The sequence below is a fragment of the Calidris pugnax genome, unplaced genomic scaffold (genome assembly GCF_001431845.1).
Source record: "Calidris pugnax isolate Ruff unplaced genomic scaffold, ASM143184v1 scaffold18, whole genome shotgun sequence".
Lineage (NCBI taxonomy): Eukaryota > Metazoa > Chordata > Aves > Charadriiformes > Scolopacidae > Calidris > Calidris pugnax.
The window spans coordinates 19,530,211-19,544,602 of NW_015090812.1; the positions used below are offsets into that span (position 1 = coordinate 19,530,211).

General features: G+C 36.4%; 1 protein-coding gene across 2 annotated transcripts in view; it reads right to left on the reverse strand.

Annotated features, from left to right (window-relative positions):
* VCAM1 (vascular cell adhesion molecule 1) overlaps positions 1–14,392 on the reverse strand; it is a 28,011-nt gene continuing 13,619 nt past the window's right edge. Inside the window, exons 4-12 of one of the 2 annotated variants that reach the window (XM_014938885.1) lie at positions 13,518–13,630; positions 7,894–8,196; positions 6,894–7,172; positions 5,849–6,169; positions 4,958–5,230; positions 4,100–4,366; positions 3,388–3,654; positions 1,670–1,936; positions 1–930 (exon numbers count right to left, since the gene is read on the reverse strand). In XM_014938885.1, the coding sequence (XP_014794371.1) occupies positions 770–930; positions 1,670–1,936; positions 3,388–3,654; positions 4,100–4,366; positions 4,958–5,230; positions 5,849–6,169; positions 6,894–7,172; positions 7,894–7,957 (1,899 nt within the window). In that variant the 5' untranslated portion in view covers positions 7,958–8,196; positions 13,518–13,630 and the 3' untranslated portion in view covers positions 1–769. The remainder of the gene's footprint in view (positions 931–1,669; positions 1,937–3,387; positions 3,655–4,099; positions 4,367–4,957; positions 5,231–5,848; positions 6,170–6,893; positions 7,173–7,893; positions 8,197–13,517; positions 13,631–14,392) is intronic. The other variant, XM_014938886.1, reaches the window with a different exon arrangement.

Genomic DNA, 14,392 nt, shown 5'->3' on the forward strand with positions numbered 1-14,392 from the left:
TTTTATTCTGCAGTAGAAATCTGTAAAGCATATTTATTGGCAGCTTATATTCTAAATGAAGGGTCTGATTTGGCTCATCACAAAATAAGAGATTTCTGACATTGATTTGAGAATGATTAAACCCTACAAAAATGCCTCAGCTGTCCTAAAACTAACTAGACTGTAATCCCAGACATTTCTGAATAATATTTAAAATAAAGTGTTTCACAAATGAGCCTTGAGCTCTTAAATTAATTTAAATTAATTAGAAACGCATAGCCCAGTGATTGTGTAACTTCATTGAAGATATACAGTTTATGGCAATAGGAATAAAGATAACATTTTCCAAACATTACCAGACATTACCAGACAAATGATATTAAAACACTCACTCTGTATCTGATCAGCTCAAATAATGCTGATTTATATCTTTGAATTAACAGCATTTCTCTGTACAGTTGCAGTAAGATTGCAATTTTACAAACTGATATTCAGTTGAACATATTTATAATACAAATTATACACTATGTACAAACGCAGTTCTCCAAGAAACATTTCGTTCATCATGCTTGAACACAGAAGTGATTTATCAATTTCTAGGACAGGAGGCTAGCTATCCTTTTAATTTAAATACTGAAATACTTCTCAAAACATGAAAAAAAAATCAATTTGCTATCACATGGCAGTGTTCTTAAGTCACTTGTTTGTTACCATGTATTATTGAAGAGCAGAACCAGTCACAACAATAAATAACTTTGCTTATTATGAACTTAGACTTATATTCACGCGATCACACTTTCAGCCTGAGTGCTTTTACAAGACTGTAGGATCCATTTATTTTTGCTTTTCTTGACACGTAGATCAAAATTGCAACTACAGGTACTGCTACGGCTGCTACACTGGAAAATGCAATAATCAGTGGTATCATTTGATCTGGTTTTTCCAATCTTCCTGAAAATGGAAACAAAAGGAGAAAAAAGTTGTGTAAAAACCAATTGAAACAGGTACATGTGTATTACTGTAAAAGCAGTGTTATTAATGATCTTCATTTGGAACACTCTTTCTGTTTTCAAGCACAAAGCACATTTAAATATGTTTTCTTTATGCTTTTTTTTCTTTAGTAACTCCATATTACACACTTTAACTTCTAGCCACTATCTTGATCTTGAATTTGCTGTGCAAGTTCAAACCCATCTGATATCATCTACAACTAAGTTCCTGAAGAACCATGGCGTTCACGAAGCATACAAGAAGAATATCATGTATTTTACCTCGGAAACATCTGGGGACATTTCTACCTCCTGGAAACAATGTGTCAGGAGAAGACCATGTTTAAAAAGCCCAATCTTCAGATTTTTTTTTTTGTGAAACGGAACTTTCTCTAGATTAGCCTCACTGTTCATACATGTGGACAGAAATGCAGCCAGGATCCACCTTCTTCTGGCCCTATCCTTAAAGCTACTGCACAAACTCAGGTAAGAGAGACAATAATATTCACACTGAAAGGAGGTTAAATACAGCTTATTCTCACCAGCTGTTCTATTATTTGGTTTAATTTGGTTTGGTTTTTTTTCAGGTTAATTGCTGTATTGTTGTGCAAGGATCAGCCATGAACTACTTGTGCTCACCTGTACAAAAAATTCATTAGAAAGTACAAGCAAAATAAGTTTAAGGCAATAGATCTACCTACCTACAACAGCTATCTCAATCACTTTGATGTTGTTTCCAACCTCATTGAAAACATCAAGCAAATATTTGCCTGTATCATTTTTGGTGACATTGTAGAGTATAAAGGTTCCATTCACTGATGGCAGAATAATTTCTTTCTCCTGATGGACTTTTTTCAGGACCATCTGTGATGGTGGGTTACTGTATGAGCTACATGTAATAGTGACATTTTCTCCTTCTTTAACATTTTCTGATGGATATACTAACACAGTAATATTTTGGGGAGGAACTGAAAAGAAAATAAATGCAAGGTAGGATTTAGCAACAAACAGAAGCAAAAACTCATGAGGTATCAGCAGTGTGTGCACACAAAGTACTGATCCAGTTGATGGATTCACTACAATATTCAAGCACACAGCCCCAGACACTACTCTGTCACTAGCTATCCATCACACACCGTAGTCAACGGCAGCTGACAGAAAAAAACATTTTATCAGTTGATGGAGAATGTTGCGTATCTTTTACCTTATATGAAGACTTTTCTTAATTTCTTATTTTAAATCCACTGTTTATTCCTTTGAGTTCATGAAAGGACACAGATCAACAGAACCAGAGGTTAATGTCCTCTTTCAACAGAAGAGAAATAGAAAAGTCAAAGGAAGGAGTCCTAGAATAGTATTTTTTTCACTAGGTTCCACAATTTTACGTCCTGTTTTCAAAGGTGGAAGGGGAACTATGAAAAATTTTGAAGCAGCAATTATTTTGTGCATCTGCTGTTTTGGACAGAAGTTTTCATTAGCACTAAGATCCTACCACTTATGACAGTAACGTGTGCAACTCAGTTTCTTTAAAGACAGTTCATTCCTAACGGAATTGAAGATGTCTGTGTAAAACAAATACTAGCATTAATTCTCTACAGTAGCCAATTTAACTAACCTGTGACATAAAAGTACTGTGTGCTGAGACTGCTCCCCTAGTTCATTAATGATATGCATTCTGTTCCTTCATCCTTTAGCTGAGCCCTGTCTATGGTATGTGGCTTATTTGCCACCTACTGTTTCAAGGATTGTGACCTCTATTTTCTTTCACAGAGTACCCTGACCAGATGTAACATCTGCGGATGTGCAAGAGATGGTAACACTTTCTTCTTGTATCACTGCACTTGAAGGGAAAACTGAACACGTATTTTTTGATGCAGCTACAAAAAGACGACGAGAAAAGCAGCAGGGTTAAAGCAGAGAAGTCACTTACTACTGAAAAAACTTTGCTATCATTGCATGCAGGCTGAGGAATCAGCATTTGGTATAGCTTAAATACAGATTGCAAGAATAGGATGCCGAGTTGTAACTTAAGGAAGAGCCAAGGGGCTGTAATACAGTCCCTCCACAGAAAAGTTTCAGCATGTACTTTCTCTGAACCTTTCCACACAGGTATCTGGATCCTCCACTGAGACCTATTTGGAAGAAAATACAGGCACTGCATACCTTCTTTGCCTCATGCATGCATTTGCCAATTGGAAGGAGTGATGATAACTCAACTGACATAACTTTGCATAAGCTATCTGTATGAAGACAGATTTCACCATTCATTGTTTAAAGTTTCCTAAATGACTTAATGACATTAGGTGCACCTTTTAACTCCATTGACATCAAAGACAGAATTCTCCTGCCCTTCACAGAATGAGATCTGGACTTAAAATATATAACACAAAAAACTTCTGCTACATCTTGTTCTACTAACCTTGAAAAAGTAATGTCACAGATTTTAATTCTCCGCCAAATGGGTTATAAGCTTCACATTCATAAAGCCCCAGATCTTGACTTTTTACGCTCTGTATAGTTAAAGTTGCACCTTTAAAAGTTTTCTCAAATTCCCCAGTGGCCTTCTTTTTCTTCCAAGATATCACTGGAGCCGGATTACCAGAACTAGTACATTTCATCGTCACAGTTTCTCCTTCTTTAACAGCAGCAGCAGGGATAACAGAGATCATTGTATTCCTCGGTCCATCTGAAAGAAAGAATCTTGTAGTTAACCATTGTTGGATTATTTAGAGGTGGATCCAACATGTCCTACTGGATGCCAGGTTGTCAGGCTCCCAAAGTTTATTTCTTTTTCATTTCCAGAATAAGTAAAGCACACATTATCAGAGCTTCTGTATGAACTCTCTATAGCCTAAACATACTAACCAAGTACTTCTAACCAAGAATGTTGAGAAGGTAGACCAGTTTATTGCTCATTCAGATCCTGACTTAAGACTGTGATTACATTAAACATTTCATGCCTTGTTTTGCTCATGAGCATTGCTCCTTTCTCTGGGGAAGAGCAGAGCACTATGCTGACATTTTTGTACTCACAGGGTTTTGTTTAGCTTGATGGTTATATTTATTACTGAAGTAAGTGGAGAATTAATTAATTATTTTTAAATTATTGGGAAAACATTGCACATACTTACATTCCACATTAAGTGTTATATCATTTTTCCTTTCCCCAAACCTATTTTGTGCTACACATTCATAGTCTCCTCCATTTAGGAACGTCACAGATGGAAGAAGGAGAATTCTCCCCTCACTGTATGGCCCCATGTCTGCACTGTCAGTTTTCCTCCTTAAAATAATCTTGGGAGGAGGGTTACTTTCAGCAGAACATTGTATGGAAACATTTTCTCCCTCTTGAACCCATGTTGAAGGCTCAATGGAGAGTTCTGGAATGTTTGGAGCACCTGCATGACAAAAGAAAAGGCTGTTATACTAAAGCAAAAGTACTGAAGATGGACAGGGGTTTAAGAAAGCTGAAATTGCTCGTCCAACGACCTGTTCATTTGGGTTTTGTCCCAGGCTCCATCTGAGACTTTTGGCTCTATTGAAACAGTAGTAATAACAATAATAATTACGATATATCAAATACCTTTACTATTAAATAATGACTAAATTTACTATTAAAGACTAAACCTACTAGTTCAAAGACGATGACTGTGATGTCCCTGCAAAGTTGTTACGCACATTAGCATTTCAAGCTACCTGCCCCACACCACCAGCTTCTCAGATTCTTTTATCACTTTGTGTTTCATTGCAGCAAAAATATAAAGGTATGTATGTACAATAGAAGTACAGAGAGAATTGGCTAAAAATGAAGCATAGAAATAAGAAGTGCAGCCCATGAAGTGCAGCAGTAAATTGAAAGGTAAATCCTGAATACATAACAAGAAGGCCCCAAAATTTCCTAATTTTCAGTGTTTCTGCATCCTCCAACCCAACTGGCAGCTGCCAATTGGGTACTGGAAAATACAAGTTAAATTCAAGCAGACTTGTACCTTGTATAACAATGTCCACAGTTGCTTTCTCTGTTTTATTAGTAACCAGATTAATTACTTCACAGATGTACAGTCCTGAATCATTGAAATGGGCATGGGGAATAGAAAGGACATTGTTTTCTATCAGATGCTTAGTGCTTTCATCAGCCAGACGTTTTCTCCAAACTATTTGTGGTGGTGGATTACTCTCAGTCATACAAGTGAGGCTTAGAGGGTTTCCTTCCATTGGCGGGTTTTCTGGAGATACAGTAATGACAGTATTTTGTGGACCAACTAGAAGAGAACAAAAGAGAGATAAGGTCAGTAAGTTAATGAAGAATGACATGCACATCTTTAAAACTAGCTTTTCTAGCTTCTCTAGAGGTACATTTCACACAATACCAAGAAAAAATGAATAATGTGCATTCCAGTAACACAGCACAACATTTTTTCCAGGCTTGATAAGACATTTAGCTTGCAGCTTTGAAAGCTAAGCTAGGCAAAATGTGTACAAATTTATTTTTTTCACTCTTACATTTGTCTCCCCATTGTTTAGGATTATAAACTTGGAACTGCTAAGCATACAATGGCAATTTTAAAAGCAATTGTTTATCTGCATGCTGACATTTTTCTTCTGGTCTTTACTTTCTGACTGAGCACCAGTGCCCAAGGTAAGAGTGTGAGAGAGGAGTTACTAAAGCATTGCCTAACTTCTGTCATGAACAACAGCGGGTATTTAATGACTCAATGACTGTTATTGAATCAATCAAATGCAGTAGATTATCTACATAAATAATGTAGATAAGAAGCGCAAATTATAAATAATTTACAGGAAATGCTTTGTAAACTCATTCCATGAAATTTAACATTAAACAGTATTGGGTATGAAAGCCCTAGAATAAAAATACTTACAGTTTGCATTCAGTTTCTGAGAAGTTATTCTTTCTTTGGGCTCAAAGTCCATATTAGCAATTGGCAACTTGGCCACACAAGTAATCTCTTTCCCCATATCTTCAGCCACGGGATTAAATGAATATTTCACAGTTTTAGTCTCTGCATTTGTGCTGTCATCATCATAAAAATTTTTCTCATGAAGAATACTTTTGTCTTTCTTTAGGATTACTTCCAGGTAACCAGAAGGATACACATCAGGAATTTTACAGGTGACGGTGACTTGTTTTCCATCAACAAAGGATGATGGGCTGATCTCAATGATAGGGTCACTCGGGAAAGCTAAAAGAATAAAATCCATTCCTTTAGTTTAGCAGAGATGAGCTCTAGGGTCATCATAAGATCCAGACATCAAATATCTTGAGTTTAGAGGCTTTCAGAACATTTCAACTTTATTACAAGAAATATCTTGATAGATATGAAGATATACAGGTCTTTTTATAAGCAGTTCATACACTAAAAATAATTCTATTTGTACAATTGTTGAAGTATGATCACAAATGATCTAATAGACTCCAGAAAGACACCTGGTTAGTGCTACAGCTGCCTAAATACAGGCATCCAGCACAATCCATACACTGGTGTTATCCTGTTTTCTGTGCTGGTAAGTTTAGACATATGAGTCATTCCCTTGCAAACTGCAAAGGCTTTGATCAGGTGCTCTGCACTCACAGGTTTCCCAAATACATTCCCCTCAATCACATTGGTTGAGGTTTTTTTTTCCAGTTCTACGAACATTTTGGGGAGTCTATGTCTTGGCTTTCAAGTATTACCAAGACTAAGAATAAATTAGACCAGTAAGTACTATCTTCAGTGCAGAAAGCTAAGCAGAAATGGGGTACGAAAGAGTTCCAAACAGACAAAGGAATCTTACAAGGAAACATATGCTGAGCTATAGCAGACACATTATCCCAGCATTATCAGTTAACTACCAACTACGATATCTAGCAACAATTGTTTTTTACAAACATGTACTACTTAAAGAGAATATTAAATGTTTACTTACAGTAAAGTTCAACTTTGATACTCTTCTCTTTTTTCTCTTGTTTACCACAGAAGACAGTACACAGATAATCATGAGAATTCACAATGCTAACTGGATTCATAGTCAAGGTAGAGTATGTCCTGTGGTTGTTCACTGTTCCTCCAAGGGGGTTGTCCATCTGGGTTCTCCAGGAAAAACTTGGTGATGCACAGCCCGTAGTATTGCATGTGAGTATGAGCGTGTCTCCAATCTGTGCAACAATTCTGTTAGCAGGTATAATCTCCATTTCAAAAGCTTTAACTACAATAAGGGAGAACATTCATACACTCAGTAGCATTCTCAACATTTATCTTCCCATTTCTTCTCATGTTCTACTATGACACAAGGTCATTACTTTGCAAGTTTACTTTACAGTTGTGCGGAGGTTAAACTAATAAAGCTCATACAGTGGTTTACATCTCCAAAATACCCCACAAACTGCTATTTTTGTCAAAGATAATACAGACTGAGATGACTCCAACAGACAATTCCCATGTATAAAATGGCATAAACCGAATACTGTCAGTGAAAATAAATGCATTGGCACAATATACTTTTTTTGTCAGGTGGACCTAGTCCTAAAACTTTGTAACATTTGAGGGGAGGGGTGCTCAGCAAGATAGCAAGAACAACTGCAGAATCACTTGCAACAGGACATTTATTACCAAACTTGACTGATAGTGTCAGAGATGACACTAAAAATCAAACACGCAGAGATACACTGCAGTTGTCTCCTAGACTGCCTTTTAGCAAACTCAATAAGAAAATGACTGTGTCACTGCAGAGCACAGAAAAGCTCAAAGTAAATGTCAAAAAAAAACTTTCCTGACATTTTGACAGAACTACTTAACTGACAGTTGTATTCACTGGAATGTAAAAGCAACTGGAACAAAGAGAAATAAAGATCAAACAGTCAATTGTAGGTCAGTTTACAGTTAAAAAAATTAAAAAAAAAATAAAGCAAACAACTCCCCCAACTTACCAGTCATTAACATATACAAAATTATTAGCACAGCTTGGCTTGCTCTTCCCATCTTTTTTAGCATTTGTAATTGCTGTTACTAGGTAAAGACAGTAAATTCTAAAGCCTTGCTTTTTATTTTCTGTGAAGCAGCACAGCGAGATCCTGCTGCTCTGCAACAGCTTATTAGAATAGCTCCAGCGTGCTCTTTATAAAGGCTCTTCTCGAGGTGGAGTGGGAAATCCCTGGACGGGGAAATCCAGAGCAGGGAGGAAGAGATCCATATCGGGCTGTGCCGGTGGGCTCAGCGCCCTCTGCTGCCTTCTGTAATACAGAATTTAAAGCCCAGGAAAACACTAAATATTAACACTTACAATACAGTGTCTACTAGACTTAAAAAGATAAAGTCAAGACTTGATTCTGCAAACAACTGATAAAATGAAAGAATGTGGGTAATTCCAAGAAACTGAATGGCACTATATCTCAGATGGAAAAGTGATTCAAGTTTGTAAATATTTTTGTAGGGCTATCTTGAGAGTCCTTCTAACAGTAATTTCTGTATATAACTTTACTTAAATCAGTATTTCCTTTGAAAACTGTACTACCAGTTTAAGAGGTGATGTTACTCAGTTTCTACGTATTTTTGAGCCCAAAAAATGAAGAAGTAAGTCAGATAACAGAAGTCTGGGGATCTGACTTGATCAGCTTGAATCAGGCTCATCCTGTTTGGATGAACTGAATGACCTAATTTTCCCAATTCCATCTTAAAAATCACTCTACAGTGTCCTCATTCAAGATGTTACTGGTATGCATTACATTACTGATGCACTTCTCAGATCTCTTATGTCCTGTTTATGTAAAACTGAAGTATAGCAGTTGATAATACAACTCTGGGATTATTTTCCGTGTTTGGCTTCCAGTGGGTATATGAATCCAGTTTGGAATCTTTCTGAGGATAACTATTACTGGCTAATATAGCAACAATGTTATGAAAAAAGTAAAATAGCATTTTCAGTGTTAAATTTTCAATTGGGAAATGCTATGAATTCAAAGATTGGATAAAGGTTTCCAAATTTCCAAATGTTTATTTATTCAACATTGTTTCCAAATGTTTATTTATTCAACTACTTAAGTACTTAATATTGGCCAATTGCGAATCACTAAATAAAAGCAGCAAGAATTAAAAACAAAAAATATATGTTTTTAAAATGTCTCTGGCAATTTTTTTGGTATGTAATAGTTTGGTTATATATAGTCTATAGGATATTGTCATCACATAGTATATTTCATAAACAGCACAGATTCAAATATCTAGTAAATTAGTAATTACTTAGAAAAATAAAGGCTGAAGTAACAATGCCATAAATGCTGAAGAAATTTTATTGTTGAAAAGCTGGCACTACATCAACCTAATACTTTTTGAGTTAAGCAGATTTTACAGATAATAACCTAATGGTAGCTCCAAAACACCATGTTCAGGTGAAAGTAGTTCCAGAGGATATAAGGCTCCCACTGGCGTACAGGAAGTGTGTCTTCTTCAGGCACTATTTTTTTCTGCTTTTCCTTGACTGCAGCTACCCCTACATTTGCAACCTCATCAAAAGATAGCTGGACAGTACAAGCTGCTACAGAAATACCGAAGCATGCTGTAATAAATACACTTATGACCCTGTCAAAGACCTTACACTAGGTAAAATAAGGAGCACCAACCACTTTTTTCACACACGTATCATAAACTCATTAAATGATTGTGGCAAGATAAAATTGAGATCTCAGGCAGACAGTATGTCTTAAAAATGTAACAAGAACATTCAGAAATATGGAAAAACTAAACCAGACAACCCAAGAATTACCCGGAAGACAATAAAACAGGGAAATCTGAAGCACCTAGCAATGCCTAACCGAGAGTCACTAAAGCTGAAATTCACTAACACTCAGAATGGATTCTCCCATAACATATTACTTTTATTACCATCATCACTGTTTTTATTAGAGGAGGAGAACAAAGAAAAAAATTCTTATAAGCCTCAGAACTTACGAGTACTATTCTGGAAGCACTGTTAACCAAAATCTAACCCCTAATCTATCCAGAGTAGGTAACAACATCTACAGAAAGTTATTTTACTTCACAGGAAAGCGTTTTGTTGAAGAAAGGTGTAATCTCTTAGCTAAGTTGCAAATAAATACATTTTAATCATAGGCAGAGAGAAGTAAGAAATGAAACTCTTCTGCTTTGACTGCTTAAATAATCATATGCTAAGCTGAAGGAGAAAAGGGAAAATTTCCCTTTCTGGGAAATCAGTTTCTAGACACAAAAAGATATAAACATAGGAGGCCATATCCGCATGCTGGAGAAATTGTAATCAAGTCCTTAATCAGATAACATGAAATAGGAAATAACTCTGATCCTGCGCTCAGTAAATTAAACTGGACAGCTGCCATTAACTCTACTGGAGTTGGATCTTTACCAGAGAGACTACTATGCTGAGTGATCAGACAAATTTAACTCAGACAGTATAAAAGCAGGGTTAGCCAACAAATACTACTAAAGGAAGCACAGATCTGCCAAAAAAAATTAAAAATTTCTTAAAACTTGCTTTTTACCTGACTTCAAATGTAAGCCTTCTATGTATTTAAAAAGAATGTGTACTTTACTCTTGGTCCTACTATCCTGCAAATAGTAAAGTGAGTATCAAGTTTGCTTATTTTCAGAACTGGCTCTTCTGTCTGAAAACAAATAGAGATCAGCTGACAAGTTTTACCAGTTGACCTCAGGAGTTCAGATAATCTAGCTTTTTATTTAAATGGCACAGAGGAAGATGCTGGGGATGAAAATAGAGGGTGCATCTAGATTCACAGTGGAATCAAGTATTACAGGATCAACTGGAAAAAATTCTGACACATGCAGAGCATAATGAAGACTGGAATGTGACAAATATTACAAAAACATTACTAAAGGCAAAAAAGATTAAAAGAATTAAGTACTAGGATGTAAATATACGTTTTCCAATATATCTAGCAATCAAAAGAGACTTTTCTCAGGCTTTGATGACAAAGATAAAACAATTGTGTGTTTTAGAAGGGAGTTTGGAAATAGCAAACACATCATTTTTGGCCTGGCATCAGAAAAAACAAATGTCCTTCAGGAAACTGAAACTTACTTCAGACTTTTCTGAAAAGAAACCCACTTCAGAACTGTGCAATGCATTTGCTTTAACTCATACTTCAACTCTGCTAAATACCTATATGATGACTTCAATTAATTTTCTCTAGACAAAAGAGATCATAGGTTCTTGATACCCTAAAAATGCACATTATGCCAGGTGTTAGTTATCCAACAGTTCTAACCCTCTTCCTGCATTTTTAATGTACTGCACTGTCTCACAGAGGCTATTTGAGGAAAGCTGAAAGGCTAAATCTCATGCAGAATTTGGTCTTTTAAAACCTTTGCCACTGGTTTTGCGATTTATGGCCAAAGACTTATGGAGAAGGGGGTAATCTTTCTCCTTTGGTAAAGATTTAAGACCAAAAAAAAGGTAGAAGGAAACTCATCTAATTCAACATTCTGTTTGCTGTATCAGCAATAAAATGCTCCATCACCATTTGGGATTTCTGCTAAAAATACACAGTGCTGGGATAATAACTGCTATACAGGGCCCCAACCACAGAAACACATGCAACGTGTTTATTACTAAGCATCTTTGTGTCCCATGAGCTCGAGAGGGCAGAATCCTTCTGTGGAAGGTATGGCATTCAGATGAGAAGATGTAGCTGAGTCTGACTCAAAAATTCTTCAGCCTCAGATCATAGAGGTATTAGAGCGAGTTCATACCATTCATAGTGCAGTCCTCACTCATCTCATGAAAGATCTCCTTGGGATGTGGACTGGATATCTGAGTATAAGAAAGCCTCTTACAGAGTTTCTGATGGTTTATGGAAGTAACTGGGATGAAAAGCTTTCATCCTATGCAAAGATTGTCTGATACCTCCACAGTATGATCAAGCCTAAAGAATAAAACCAAGAGGAGTGTGCTGTAACTCAAATGAGAACTATTCTTGGAGGGAAAACATATCTGCACCAACAAAGAAGGAATGCCCTACAGGCACCACATCCAAGGTAACACCTTTAATATGGTCAAGTATGACCATATTAAGTAACTGAAAATATATGAACCTGGAAGATATGTATTAATCCTACTGACTATATGGCTCATATAGTAGATAATGATCTGCCAGCCTCAAAATTTTTAGTTCTCAGCAAACTCAATAGCCTGCTATTGGAGCTATACACTGTCTTTTCTTCCTCAGTGCCTGCTGGCTTTTTGGTTCCCAGCGCTTTCCTGACCCTTTGCTTTCCCTAACTCTCTCCACCTGTTTTCTTATCACCCGACAATAATACAACCTCTGCATAACCCCCAAGAGGGGGAGGAGAGATTCACTAACTCTCTATAATTTTCATTTCTGGATGGGAAGGATAAGATCTACATGCAGATCTATTTAAAGGGTTGTGTCTGTTTCAGGAATTGTAACTTTGTTCCCAGCTACAAAAAGAACACCAACGCATTACCCTGTAACCCACATCACACCTTACAATTGTACTCCACATCTAGCTTGTCATCTATTGAAAAAAAGGGAAAAAAGAAATAACTTAAGAAAGTTTTATCATCTGCTTCTTTCCCTTTTCTGGAATTTCTGAAATACTGTATATAAAAATAAATGCATCTACTTCCTTCATTATTTTTCTCAGGCACCAGCTCCCCAGCTCTGACACTGTGTTTGGTTAGCCTGAAGGCATCCAGACAGCACAAAACTTGCCAGGTAAAATAATACAGAAGTATAATAACTTGCATAGACTACAAAATAGCAAATTTCTTATCTTATTCTATTCAAGGGCATTGTCTATTTCACTTCACAGAAGGAACAAGAAGTTCACCTAAAAAATAAATAGAAGCCACTAGAGCAAAAAGTCCCTACTTTTTACATTAGTCTCCTGTTGCTGGCAAGAAACAAGCTGTGGAAATTCCAAAACTTAAAAAAGAAAGTAAGATTTAGGTATGTTTGGTCTAAAAGTGCAACAGTTGAATAGCCTTTAAATTCACATACTTAGAGTGCTAAGTACTGTATTGTAAGTCAAACTTTGTCAGTTTGGGTAGCTGAGCTTCTATTGTTTTCATAGTGACATATGTAATAAAAAGCTTCCCTTTTGAAATATTCTCCAGTGTATATCAAGAGCCAAATTCAAATATGAGCCTTGGAGTATTCAAAATCTCTTTTGGAATTTTGAAGTGAGAACTCAGATCTACTTTTACTTTGAGCCAAATACACAGAGACACGCCAAGTCTTTTGTTCTCACTGGAACTATAACTTTTCAGATAAAACTCATTCAAAATGGTTAGAGTAAAAGAATCAAGTGGGATTTGGGTTGAAGCAGAGATGCTGGCTAGGACCTGGCAAGAGAAAGTAAACTGAAAACGTTTAACAAGGAGTATGAACAAGCCACTTCACTCCCCCCAACACTCTACATGAAATTCCAATACCACTAAATATTGTTGTGTACCTCATTAAGGCCAGCATTTCACATGATCAGATGAAATTAATCAAGAAAAGGGTGGAGAACTTTCTGACTGAGCTTTGTTATTACTCACCAGCAGTTGGTCTCCAAGGCCTTGCAGATCCTTGACTACGGGGAAATGAAGATCAGTCACTTCCTATTTCCCACCTCTTTCCTGCTCTTCAGTCATGAGGTACATGTATGTCCCTATGGACCCAGAAAGACAAAGGAGAACGATGAGAGCAATGTCTGTAGCAGACCATTCTAGCTGGAACAAATGCAAAACTTGGATTCTCCTAGACAGGCTACTGATAATTGTGCTGCTACTAATTGATTATCCTTCAACTTGTCTATCACAGACTATAATCTTTATTCTCTAACAATGATTCATATTCTGAAGAGCTGTGTTCAGCTGTATAGATGTTATTTTTGCTGCACTGTGTTATATAAATGTTATCTTTGTAGTCTCACAGTGGACTGTCTCACTAACAGGTAGAAATATTACACGGATATCAGGAAGGAATTAAATGACTTGACATTGCATGATTCAAGAATCATAATTTTTAAATATTTCATATGGGTGAGGATTACAGGGATTGCTCAATTTTTTACATCTTTTTTTTTTTTTAAAAAAGACACATAAGGAAATCTTTCTTTTATCCAGATATTGTCACCTTTCCCTCTGTGGAAGTAGGCTGAAGCTTCTACGGAAAATGACCCCCCAGACAGAAACAAGAAAGAATGAACTGACTTTTACTTCCATCAAGTCAAAATGACAAGTATACAAGAGAAAGCATTTTGCAGTAGCAAAATATGTATGGTTTTGTGTGTGTACATATACTAAAACACTGAGTGACACTTCAAGCCAGCTCCAAGTCTGTTAAGGATCTGGCATCTTTCCTTTATCTCTTGAATGTGCTCTACCCCAAATGAACAACATGCTGTTACTTAGACCATTTCTCTTTCTCC